We start from the raw sequence: 13,394 nt of genomic DNA on the forward strand, positions 1-13,394 counted from the left end.
ATGATGTTTTCATAAAATAACATACTTACTTTCATTTTAGTGATGCACACTTCCATAGCAAAAATCCTGTTTCATTGTGCTTTTTTAATATTAATACAAGTACCTAGCTAAATTACATTTCAAGCCATTTATTAAAACTGAACATCTTGAAGAGCTGCACAATCAACATGCTGCATTCTGACTCCTCTGGGTTTCTAATCAGCCTGAGATATATTACAATAACTGAGCTCTTAAAAAAGAGGTAAGCAACACTTTCTGTGGTCTTTTTATGATCGTTGATCTGCCTGGTTGAATATTTCTGGGGTTTTTTTTCAGTCTGGCAGTGATCAGCTTTTCCAAGGTCTTAGTATTGGACAACAGTTGGCTAATCTCACCATGGCACTTTTAAATTTTGGTTACATTCACATGTAAAAGATAAAAGTGTTTTTTGGGTTTTTTTTTTTTTTTATTATTGCAATTAAATTTTTATAACATAGAGGCTATGTTTCCAAGGTCTCTTCAATGGTAGAAGAATCTTGATTAATTACTCATATTTCTCTGAAACCTGTGGATGCTTTAACTTAATAATGAGTGTGCAAAGAGTAAAATTGCAAGCTTCAAAAATGATAAATGTTTTACAAACTCTTCTTTAAACTCTCTAACTCAGAGGACAAATTGGCATTGCAGTCTAATATTTGCATAATCTTAGTACTTCATCATATTTTTACTTGATGTGTCTGAAAAACCTAGGGAAAGATCAAGGCAATAAGATTCAGTTATGCCTGTGACACTGCAATGCCAGGTAATTTATACACATCAGAATGCTACATGATTCCATGGCCTGTACATTTGAGGTGATTTGCTTAGAAGAATGATGTGAAGGAGTGGGATAATGCTAATGTCGGGCTTATTTTTCACAGCAAAATAATTCATTAGGTTTTGCTTCCAGGCTCATCAACTCTTCAGTCAGCATTCTTTCCACAAAAACAAACAAACAAAAACAACGACAACAACAAAACCCACACTACTAATCAATATGCTCAGGTGCTGCTCTTTTCATGGTAATCATTTATTAAGCCACTGAAAGGTACCTGTGTTTTTATGTGAGCTAACTCACAAGTTACAAAAGGATTATTTTCTGGTTAAATACATGACAAAAAGTAGATATAATCTGGCAACAAACAGCAACATTGTACTTCCATTGTTTTTAAGAAACTTGTTATTTCCCAAAGGCTAAATTTCAGTGACCAGTAAATTGTGCAGAAACGAGTACTTTACACTGGTATCTCTGAATTGTGAATATTCAGTTTCAGCAGGAACCTGTGACTAGTTTTGCTTTTAGCAGAAGGAACACTTTCACACACTCAGTGTCAAAAAAGTAAGTTCTAAAGGTCTGGTGTTTATAAATCTTATATGTATAAAGAGGTTTCTCTGTAAACAGACAGCGAGACTTTTGACTTTTTACCTGAATCGTGCTACTTACTGAGTTTTCTCCAGCAAACTCTATAGCGACTGGAATTCTTTGACCAGGAGTTTGCCTTCACAGATGCTTCTTTCTTTGTGAAGTCTTTACTTAACTCTTTCTCTCCCACTAGAAGCTGGAGGCGGGGGTAATTTTACTCAGTTACACTTGCAGTTTTTATTTTATATCCTTTGCACATACCCTGTGCCCTTGCTGTTTTATTTCCTCTGAAAGGCTCACTTTGTATAGCTATCCATTCTAACTCATGTTCCTTTGAATTCAGTTCCCTAACTACTTCCTTTTGAGCTGTATTTGAAAGGACTTGAAAGTTCAAATCTTTTCTCTTTATTCTTTTTTTTTTTTTTTAATTCATTCATTTGTCCCTAGAATTTCAGTCATCTCAAAGTAGGTCCTGGCTACAATTCTGTAAGTCAGGGAATGCAATTAATACACCATTGTCTTATTTCTGTAAAAAATAAGTATTTTAATATAGTAAATTATTAAGTGCCTTAAGTCTATTTTGTTAAAAAATCATGCTATTCACTTTGAATCCTGATTCATAGTTATCTTTATTATTCATAAAAGCGTATGCTTGTAACACCATTTCCTAAGCAGTACTGAACTATGTGATACAACTTCCATCAAAGCACTACAGATTTTCATATAGTAAATTAAAAAATAAAGAATACCTTCATATAGGGTTTTTTTCTGTATTTTTAAGTAATACTGATCCATGGTTTTTATTTGCTATGCAATCCCTTTCCATTTTCCTTGATCCTGCTGTTTAACTACTCGAAACACCTCAGTAAAGTCTCTTTGGCTGGTCTTTTGTCATTGCAATTTCTTGCTTTTTTCCTAGTATAAAATAAAAGGGAAATATTCTTGGATTTGCTCATAGCACATCTTTGATGATAAAGCATTTGCCACAAGAACTGTTATACTTACCATATGTGACATTATATCTTAAAAAAGAAAAAGGAACATGTTTAGTTTGGTTTTAGTTATATTTTATTTAATTATATCAGTTTATCCTTAACTCTGCCAGGCTGGATTTTCAGTCTGCTTGGATAGATTGATCTTTCTTTCCAAATTTCTGTTTCTGTTAGAGAAGAAATGCCTTCATTTTTTAAACAAATGCTGACGAAAGTGAGGAAATACAAACGCTGGCTTAGAACCAGCTGTCACTTATGTTTTGTTATCAGTCTTCACTTGATGCTGTCTTTGGCACTTCTGATTGATTTAGTGTCTGACCTATACTACAGTGATGTTTAATACATCTTTGCATTAATTCTTTAAAATGTTACAGCTGTGGCTTTCTCGTAAGACAAGACTGACAATTCTGCATCCTGCTCAGTTATTTACATCTTCATGTCCCATTGCCACCTCCAAAAATACAAATAGTCCTTGGCCTTTAAAGTGTTTAATTTTGCTGAGAAAAAAGATGAACAGGATCTGGAAGCGTGCTCCCTGACATCTCATATTCAGCTCCAGTAGAATTTCTTGCATGCCATTATAGATAGGAGTGAGATTTCTGTTTTGAGTGACAGAAAGCCTGACTTTACGCCCATGCTATTCCTGCATCTTAAAGGTTGCAGAATTGCAAGGCAATGTCAGATTTAAAAAGCAGATTCTGCACAGCACATCTGTGGATCCACATAGGTAAGAAGATACAGTGCTTTTTCCTTCCTGTGGTTCTCAGTAACACTCAGAAAGTTTGGTTACAGAAAGTGGATTTGGTCGTTTTCTTGTGAGACCTTTGTAAACCTCATAGGACTTTATTTCGTTACTTTCAGAAATCCCATCTTCCCCTTTTGGATAATCCATATTAGTAGAGTATTTTACATTTAAGGGTTGTCTGGGTTTTTGTTTTGTTTTAGTTTGTTGTTTGTTTGTTTGCTTGTTTGTTTTTTAGTTTTAGGTTTTGTTTTTTTTTTTCTGATTTCTTCATTGTCATTAATTAAAGTGGAGTTTGGAAAATAACTGACAATGATTATTTTTCTGACAGTAATTTAGTTTAACATTTAATTAGGGTTTTTTGTGGTTTTTTGTTGTTTTAAATTCTTGCTCAGGACATTTTAACACTGAAAAATGGTATTATCAATTAAACATTCTATAGCCTCATTCTGCTTTCAAATCCTGGTAAGATCAGTTTACTAAATGTCATTGGTTAACTGCAAAAATATTTAAATTTCAGTCTCCATGAACAGCCAAAATTTCTGAAAATACTTGAGAAATACTTTTAAAATATTTAAATAATTGAAAATAGTTTCTTATTTTGAAAATATTGTAACAGAGTGGTTCCTCTGTTGTGTTGTGCACTTCTTACACAGCTACTGTGAGATGTTGTTGATGTATTTTTAAGTTTACTCAGAAATCAGAGCTCAGAATATAAGAAAATTTCTGTTATTGAAAAACAGCAGTTAATCCCAGAATACTTAGTAATCAGCTATAGTTATCCCAGACAGTTTCCTTGATCTTATTTCTAGTGATAGAAGGTAAATGCATTCCCTGTTTTACATGCATTTTTATTAAGTTCTTTCATCTTTACTGTTGATTCTCTTTTGGAAAGTCTTTCAAACAATAGGTCTAGGCTATTTTCATTACACAGTGCCAAGCACCATCTTCAGAGAAGGAAAGTAAAAGCTTATGGGCACATGGTTATTGTATGTGGAAGACAAAAAATATGGCATTTGACAAATCAGTAAACAAAAATAGACATGAGGATAAGGTTCAGAAAAAACAAAGAAAAACCCCAAACTATAACAACCAAAAAAACCCACAAAAACAACAGCAACAAAAGAAAAAAAGAAAACCACACCAAACTTTTGAATGCCTAACAATAGGCTATTTTTATCTATTAAATGTAAATAACTGAGTAGCATAAATTACTGTTACGCATTCAGTCCTTGTATCTGAGAGTTAAGAGAAATACTGATTTTATAGTGCTGTTCATTACTTGTGTTTTCTATAGTTTTAACAAAGAACTGTCTGTAATCAGAGGAGTTTTTTTGTATTTTTTCATTCTCCTTAAAAAAAAAAAAAATTTAAAATTATTTGTGTAAATACTTTTATTTTTTTCAAATAACTTCAGTTAGCATTTATCAGAACCCTATTTTTTCATTAAAAGGACGTTTTCAATTAAAAGTCTTGGCCTTATAATTCAATGTATAGAATTATTGTATGCAACTTGGACCTAGTTATACAGATTAAAATTCAATAGAGAAACAGTTCAGTTTTAGGAAATAGTTACCCGTTTTCTTTGCCTTGATTTTGAGTGCCCAGCAGGAGATACATATGTATCCACTGCCAACACTAAAATCAAAGGACATTGCAAATAAGTCTCTCTAGTTTATTTGAGAGCAAAGGTTTTCAGTGAGAAAGGTCTAGTGGAGGGAAACTCCCTCTGTAAAACGATCCATCTTCAAAGCATTGAGATGACCATTCAAGCAAGTCAGTGATGGAAAGTTTAGATCTATAAATGTCTTCAGATTTGTATGTGAAATTAATCTACTCATAAGCCAAAGTCTAAAGTATCACATGATGTCGCTCCAGATTTTGATGTAGAAATGCAAACATAAATATGAAGAAGCATTGGTAATAATTAATAAAGGATTCAATCAGATATTTTATCCTAAAAATGTCAATTTTTGGTCATACATTTCAATGTGTTTTTATTTTCCAAAGTAATTGTACTGTATTTTATTTATGTATTTTAGGCACGGAAGGGGCAGTGTTTGGGCACTCTGTGGAGACACCCCATATCAGAGCAGAACCTTCCCAAGACCTCAAGTAGGTGTTGTTCAAAAAGTTGTTTTAAAAATCAAATATTCTCAAAAACAATTAAGTCTTGATCAAAATAAAATATCTGTGTAGTAACATATATTGCCTCAATGACTCATACATATCTAAAACACTGGTAGACTCCAATTTATTCTAACTAGTCAAAAAAAAACCCCACAAACTTTTATCACGCTAAACATAAAAAATATTACTCTTTATAAATTACTTGCCTCCTGTAGCAGAATCCTTGCTAAGTATACTTTTGCCAGAGATTGGAATAGTCAGGCATTTTTAAGGTCGGTTGACTGCAGTAATGTTTAATAGCATTAGACCTGGATTTTCATTTTTCCTTATGAGCCATTACAGCATATGTAAGTCAAGTTCAAGTAAATAACCCAGATTTCTTCTTCAAGTGGTGTTTCTGGGTTTTGGGTTTTTTGGAATACTACACACACATACTCCAAAAATCCATTACCAAGTGAAGCTACATTTGTAAATGTAAAAAAATCCAATTCTTTTCTGTACATGTTCACAAAAGTGGAAAAATGAGTAAACAGTAAAAGATCAAGTCTAAAACTTACTAAAGCCTCTATAGACTGAGAAAGAGAAAATTAAGAAAGACTGGGAGTGAAAACTTTTTCTTCAAGTACATGTATGTGCACGGCAAAATACTGATCTGTAATTTACATGGATGACTAACAAGAATATATGACAACCACAGAAAAAGTCCGTCCTTTGTTTCTCTCAGCAAAACTGATGAAAAACATATAGACTTTGTTTCAATTCTTCTTTCATTTCTTAACATACACCTATCCCTTTACCTGCCCAGCAGTTTTTACAATGAATTGCTACTGAAAAACATTGTTAAATGTTAAATGCTCTTCCTTATATTTGCAAAGGAATGTAAGATCGTCAACCGATAATGATATTGCTGAAATCACGTGCAAGAATCTGCCCATGTGGGCAAGTTTGATCATTGTATGTGGGGTGTAAGAAGTAAAAGATTGTGTTTGATCCTTTACATCAAGAATGTTAAGGTAATGTGATGGTTTAGGGTCTTCCAGAAGATCCTAGCCATTGGATTTTATCTTAAAATTCCCTATCGCCTATCATGACTCATGTCAGTCCTTTGTTGAGAGTAGTTGTAAAGACATTTATTAATGATGACCGTAAAGGTGGTATGGTTTGTAATCAAAGGGAGTACAGCAGACAACAAACTTTTCTTTTTGGGGGAGTGCAAAAATTTGAGTAAGAAGGTGAAACTCATCCCACTGAAAAGAATGTGGAGACACTGCTTTGTCCACTTCTTTCTAATAATTCAATAATAATAATGGAATACGAACATATGGTGAAATGATAATCCTGTGTCTTCTGGATTAATTTCACTAGGATTAAATTCAACTCATATTGCTTCCTATCTTTTAGCTTTATTGATTTACATGATTCCCATTGTTGCTTAATGTTTTCCAACTCCACTTCAGCTCATTTTTCCAAGGTGGAATTAATTAGTGAGAGTTCTACTGAATTTGCCATTCAACTTCCTGCCCTGTCATTAATACTGAATTTAACCCACACTTTTTATTTAAAAAGTTTATGAAATAAAACCTCTTACTGTCTGACCAAGCTGCATTATCTTATGTCTAAGTGATTTTATTCTTCATATATTCACTCTGTATCACGTTCTGTATATTAGTTAGGATTCAGAGACATTCCTCTTTTAAAACTCTCAAGTCATTTTCATCTTTTACAAATTATGACAACTATTATTAGGACAGAGATTTCTTGGCTTTTGGTATGAATCTTTCTAGTAGGTAACTTGCAGACCTTTTTAACCTTGTAGCTTGAAAGAACTATAAAAAATTGTGGGTTTGTGTGATATTTTCTGACAGCAAAATAGAGTGACACTCATATCTATCCCTTTGAAAAATCCAGTTATCATATACCCTTTAATTTTATTTCAAATTATTTTTTTAAATCTGATTATTTTTTGTTTTGTAGGGGGTTTTTTCTGTGAGTTTGGTGGTGGTTTTAAATTTAAGCCCTGCATTCTCTTTCTTAAAAAAAAAAAAAAAACCACAAACTTTTTTTTGGCTAATTTAAAAAAACATTGTAGAAAGCAGTGATTTACCATTTAGATGACTGTTTGCTGAATATGCTCAAACAAACAGGTCAGCAGTCCCTATACAACTTCCCCACGGCCTCGAGGCTACCTCTGTCACAGAAACAGAATGATACCAGAACCCATTTCATGGTTTCAGGCCCAGAGATACAACTACATTGATATTGTAAAATAAATTTTATCCTCTAAAACAGGAAAGTTGCATCCTAAATGACAAGAGGTAATGGCCTTTGTCTCATGCTGCCCTCCAAATAGTGCCTGCAAATTGTCTGGAAGAGTCGTAACTGACTCTCAGTTAACTCTCAAATATGCCAGCGACTATTTAACTGCATAGATGATTGAGTTTCAGTCCTCTGGCCTGGGTTCCAGCACTTTTTAGTGTTTTAGTATAAACTTAGCTAAAGTGTCCAGTAGACCATACTGTCAGTCCTAAAACTTTGTACAGTATTTTCCAAATTCCACATCCCTGTGCCTCGGGACTTTTGAAATTAACAGTAACATGAGACAGTAGAGACTTTGCTGATTTGACATTAAAGTTTGTTTTTTCAGTGGACACAGATAATTGCAGTTTGATAGTAAGTTGTAGTGCATAAATGCTAATATATTTGTTTGTAAGAATACTTGTATACAGGGCTGAAAAATAAAAACATTTACATTACAGTATTAATTAAAACATAAATGAAACCTTATTTTTCATATTGGAATATGTATTCGTGGTCAAGTAATAAACCTCAGACATCCAGATGTGAGGATATTTTTTTTTTTTTCTTTTTTTCCAAAAAAGTCTGCTGGAAAACTATTCGTAACCTTGGATATATGAAACAATTCACTACTGACCGAAACTGGAATTCTGAACACCTTGATTACTGGGAATTAAACTGAACTATAAAATTTGGGCTAAGATATTGATATCCACAAGGTTTATAGTGTTTGCCCCAAAAGTCCTGAGAATTTAGCTCAATCTATTCTGGACAGGGAGCCAGAAAGTCAGTTTCATGTTACCTTGACATATCTAAACTTTGCCTCAGCCACTCTTTTTTGTGTAGCCAGATTTTAAACTCTTCAGACAGAGAAACATCTGTAATATTTGCTATTTAAAAATGCTTTGTGTAAAAATAAAATTCAGTTGAGATCTGAAAGAATTCCTTCCTATGTGCCCAACCACTTTGGTCACATCTTTCTCATCTTACATTTTCAAATAATAGCTGGTGAGATTTTGCTTTCATATAATGTTTTTCTACAATCCTTTGTGAAAGCTGGCAAGCTCTTTTGTGTCAAATCCCAAAAACTAATTAAATCTGACTTTCATTAGCTGGGATAAGCAGCAGAAAAGAATCATGCCTTAGAATCAGGAAAATGAATTATATCTTAATAATTTAATCTTCATATTTCTCTCACTACTTTTTCTCACAGAAACGCAGTTACGAAAACTAAGCTGCCAATATAGTAAGTCCCCAAATATTGCTTTTAGACTAATAGTGCATTAAAACAGGGTGCACTAATAGGTACTATCGATGCACAAACGAGGCAGACAGTAGTTAAATGCAGATAGCTTTGCCCTCAATAACCTCCTTAATAAGGGGGGTAAATTACTTTGTTGTTGTTCTCTGGGGATAACTGCAAGATCAAATTTAATAGGTTTTTTCTCTTCTGTGTCAAGCCTCGCATACCATTGACTGTCCGCTAATCCTGCAAGCTAATGCTGGGCATAATGAGATGAAAATTGATCAAGCAACAAGGAACCACCCAAGCTAGTAGGATTCTGCTTTACCTCTGATATGAATTAAAAATACACAGATCTTGCACAAGGGATCTGTTTCACTCAGAGTTGACTGACAGTTTGTAAGAGTCATCTTTTGTAACATTTAAGGGAGAAGATGCAGTAGAGTAAAAAAACATAACTTCCTTCTTATGCTGTTTTAGTGATGTCAGGTTCTAGTTACTTTCTCAGTATTTGTTTTTAATAAAGTGGAAATATTTACTGTTTGTGTTTTTAGAATTTGTTTGGTGTTTAAACAGTTATTTCAGTGTTTGGGCCTGTGTATTGACAGAGACTTATTTTCTTAGTCTTATCCTTGGCTGTTTAAAATATGATTTTTTTTTTTTTTTTCCACATATATGTTCATGCAAAAATAGAGATGGGTGTTGTAAAAATTTGGACAATTGCCAAAAGCCAAGCTTATTGTTGAGGTTTTGATTGAGGGGTGACAATAAAACTGTGGCAGATGTATTGTTATCCTTCTCTCTCCCCACTTCCCCTTTCACCCCTTCCCTCTCCCCCCTTCCCACTAAGGACAGGCCATCAGGAGGGAAAGAAGGACCAAGAGAAGAGAGTTGGAAAAATTAAAAATGTTTTACTAATGCGACTAATAAGAATAGAGAAAATAATACAAAATATACAAAACCAATCTTGAAAGTCCCAGCAACTGCAGAGCCGGCACCCAAAGTCCTGGATTGGACAACCAGAGCTGGATTCAGTCTGTCACTAGGCCTCAGATCACAGGGATGACTTGCAACCTCTCCTAATGTTGGCCATAAGAAAAAGGGATGAGATCCTTGTGATCTCCCACTTTTATATGAAGTATTCATGTGAATGGGATGTTATACTCTGTTGGTCAGTTTCTTGGTCACCTGTTTCTCGTTGCCCCTCTGGTGAGAGGTGCATCCATGCTTATCAATAACTTCGCATTCCATTGCTATGTTTACCAAAACTAAAAGAGAAACTTCTTTTTAACAAAACCAAGACACTTATATATTAAAAAAAGGGCAAAAGATATTGAAATAAATAAAGAAGAAAGCCAATAATAAAAGGTTATAATTACGATTCAGATGGGACAGAGTAGGAATAAAAGGTAACTAGGTATGGCTCTTAAACTGAAAGAATAATTTGCTTTAATTTTCAGTAATGATTATTATCTTTGACACTGGAGAAGGGAAAAGGCTCTAGTGAGAACTGGGATATAAATGAAGAAAGTATTACTATCATAATAGATAGCAAAATTCATTGAGTTTCATGTGGTGAATTTAGGGTGCCTGATGATCTTTGTTCCTGATCTCTGTCTGAACTAAATGTGAAAAAAATGTCAAATAGCCAAAATTTATAATGAAACTTTTAAACTGGAAAATAGACACCGTGGGACTGATGGATTGTTAAGGGTATCATTTCTAGTGAAGTGGATGGAAAAAATTGGTGAGGAGCAGTTGCGGGATCTGGGGCTGTTTAGCCTTGAGAAAAGGAGGCTGAGGAGAGACCTTATTGCTGTCTACAACTACCTGAAAGGAGGTTGTAGCGTGGAGCATGTTGGTCTCTTCTCACAAGTAACAAGTGATAGGACAAGAGGAAATGGCCTCAAGTTGTGCCAGGGGAGATTTAGATTGGATATTAGGAAAAAATTATTTGCCTAAGGGGTTGTCAGGCATTGGAACAGGCTGCCCAGGGAAGTGGTGGGGTCACCATCCCTAGAGGTGTTTAAAAGACATACAGATGAGGTTCTTTAGTGCTAGAGTTCAGTTAGGTTATTGTTGGACTTGATGATCCAGAGAAATATTTTTCCTTCTGTAAGGTACCTGATCTAGAAAATAGAAAATGGGTAGATCTCCTGTCTGGAGTTTAAGTATAGAATTTGATATAGAGCTATATCTAATGATAAATCAAAAGACAAGACGGAGAAGAGTGTATTTAAAGAAACTTTAAGTGGTATATAATAGGCATATATTGTTCAGATCCCTCCTTCAGCCTGTAGAGAGATTATAAGGAGAGTTTCTTCAGGAGTGATCTTATTTCTGATTTTGATAACTCCCTTTGTGCTAAAAGGAGGTATACAGGTTTGGAAGCACTGTTAATCAGAAGATATTGAACACTAGAATCACAATATAATAAAACTCAATAGTGTGATGGTGAATATTAGATGAAATATTAGATAGAAATTAGCATTCTGCCTCTCAGATGCAAGAGGTTCTGGAATAGCCTTTCAAAAGAAATGAGAGGGACAATTAAAATTCTTTATTATCAGTGACTGGGTTATGTTTGCTTTATGATTATGCCATGCCACATTGTTAGGAACACACAGATGGGCTCCAAGCATAGCTGTCTCAGGCTAACAGGGTTATGACTGTAAATATAATACCCTATGAGTCCTATCTCAAACCCCATATAAAGCTTGGAGCAATAGAAAGGATTTGCACAGTGATGAGTTAATGAAAAACAAGGCAACTTTACACTCTGCAGGTTAGTGTGAAGGCAGCTGAGTACATTGAAGCCCACTCAGGTCTAACAGCAGCTGTGAGCAGCAGGGTCACCCAGAGTGGCAGGGGCTTTGCTCAGGTTTTCAGCAGCACCCTGCTAGGTGCTGGAAGCTCCAGTACTGCTCATTGCAGATGAGGTTGCCCCAGGGCTTTTACACCCCTTCCAGACCCAAGCTGCTGCATGTTCAAGAAATTCTGGTTCCACATAGGTCCAGACTAAGGATAGATACGAAAGCACATACTTGGTTCAAGTGTTTCATTTTCACAAATATTCCAGGTAGAAGTGGTTTACTGGTTTTTGGTTTTTTGTTTTTGTTGTTTTGGGTTATTGTTGTTGTTTTAAAATGGAATTTGAACAACAGTCCTCAATGCTGAGGATGCTAGTGACCCCAGAACTCATTTCTGAAATGCTTTGGGCTCTAAATCAAATAGTCTTGTTACACCATACCTGCATACTCCGTTTTGCTGTAGTTTTTCTAACAAAATGTGATTTGATATACTATTTCTAGTTCATAAAACTTGTACTATACATCATTGAGACCAAGTAATGCCACTGTAACAACCATAATATTTTCATTTCCTGTCTTTCTTATGATTTTAAGTGAATAGGCTTACTACTGCAACAAGAAAAATGGATTTTTTTTTCATTTGAGCAACATTTAATTTCCTTAGTCTTTCCTTATGCTAAATTTCTCTCCAGAGGTTTTTTTTTTTTTACTCTAGTTGTTCTTTTTCCACTTCCTAGGAGCATCTACATTATCTATGCCACTCTTCAGACACTTTCCCAAGAAAACAAGGCTTCCTAATTTTGCTGTCTATCTATTCTTTTCCCTCATCTCCCTGATAATTTGTGAAGCAGATATGTAATTTCATCCACGTTTGAAAGGCAAAAGATCCCTAAGTTTCTATGTGTTTTCTGTAAACCAGTGCCTAACTAGAGATGCTTATATGCTTCCATAGGAAAATCAGCCGTAATTATTAATATTTACTGCTGTCAGTATTTACATGGCCTCAGACTACCCTTCTGATGTATTTTGCTTTGTGGTCCAGGTCATGGTTATAGCACACAAAGGACATGAAGTTTCTAGCCGTGTTGTGTTTGTGGGTGCAGAAGGTATGGTTTGCGTTCTTGTCCTAGCACCATATTGGACCTAGACAAAGGGTTTGAAGCCTGTACAGGTGAGGAGGTAGCGTGGATGGACATTGTATAGTGGGTAGTTACAGGGAATACACAAGCTTGTAAAACTATTAGTTCTGCAGTTCCCCAAACAGCTCCTGTTGCTTTTACCTATAATTATACAGAGAACTCCAGAGATACCCTGAGCAGTGGAGAAGAATGAATGATTTTACACATCTTGTTCTGCAATTTTCCTTCTATCTTTGGTTGTATTTCAAGAGACTTCACTCTCTCTTGTTCTTTCCAAAATGGTGCTTGCCATATGAAAGTGACTCAAAGTAAATTCAACAAGCATTTTTCCTTCCTTTTTTCGGTGGGCTGATTTCTTCTTGGACTGTTCAGATACAATCCAAGTACAAGCCACTGGAGTGCATTCCACGCTCACTGATTTGCTTATTCTGCAGAGTTTGAAGCAGACCTGTCAAACGAATTTCAGCAGAATAATTTTACACATGAGATGCAGTTTCATCAAGATAGGGATCAAAACCATGTCACAGTTTATCTCAGCTAAAATATAACAATTTATATCAGCCTAAGGCCCCTTGGGGAAACAATATTCAAAATATAATTGAAACATTAGAGGTGGTCTGGACTGTCACTTACTAATCACAGGAAACTTATGGTTTTCAAAC

The 13,394-nt window shown here is 34.8% G+C and overlaps 1 protein-coding gene across 3 annotated transcripts in view; it reads left to right on the forward strand.

Moving 5' to 3' along the window:
- SGCZ (sarcoglycan zeta) overlaps positions 1-13,394 on the forward strand; it is a gene marked incomplete at its 3' end in the record, with an annotated part of 441,296 nt that overhangs the window by 407,888 nt on the left and 20,014 nt on the right. For all 3 annotated transcript variants that reach the window (XM_080343711.1, XM_080343713.1, XM_080343712.1), the window contains one exon: positions 5,158-5,230. In XM_080343711.1, coding sequence (XP_080199837.1) covers positions 5,158-5,230 — 73 coding nt within the window. The remainder of the gene's footprint in view (positions 1-5,157; positions 5,231-13,394) is intronic.

Source organism: Nesoenas mayeri, assembly GCF_963082525.1.
Source record: "Nesoenas mayeri genome assembly, chromosome: 4".
NCBI classification, from domain to species: Eukaryota; Metazoa; Chordata; class Aves; order Columbiformes; family Columbidae; genus Nesoenas; species Nesoenas mayeri.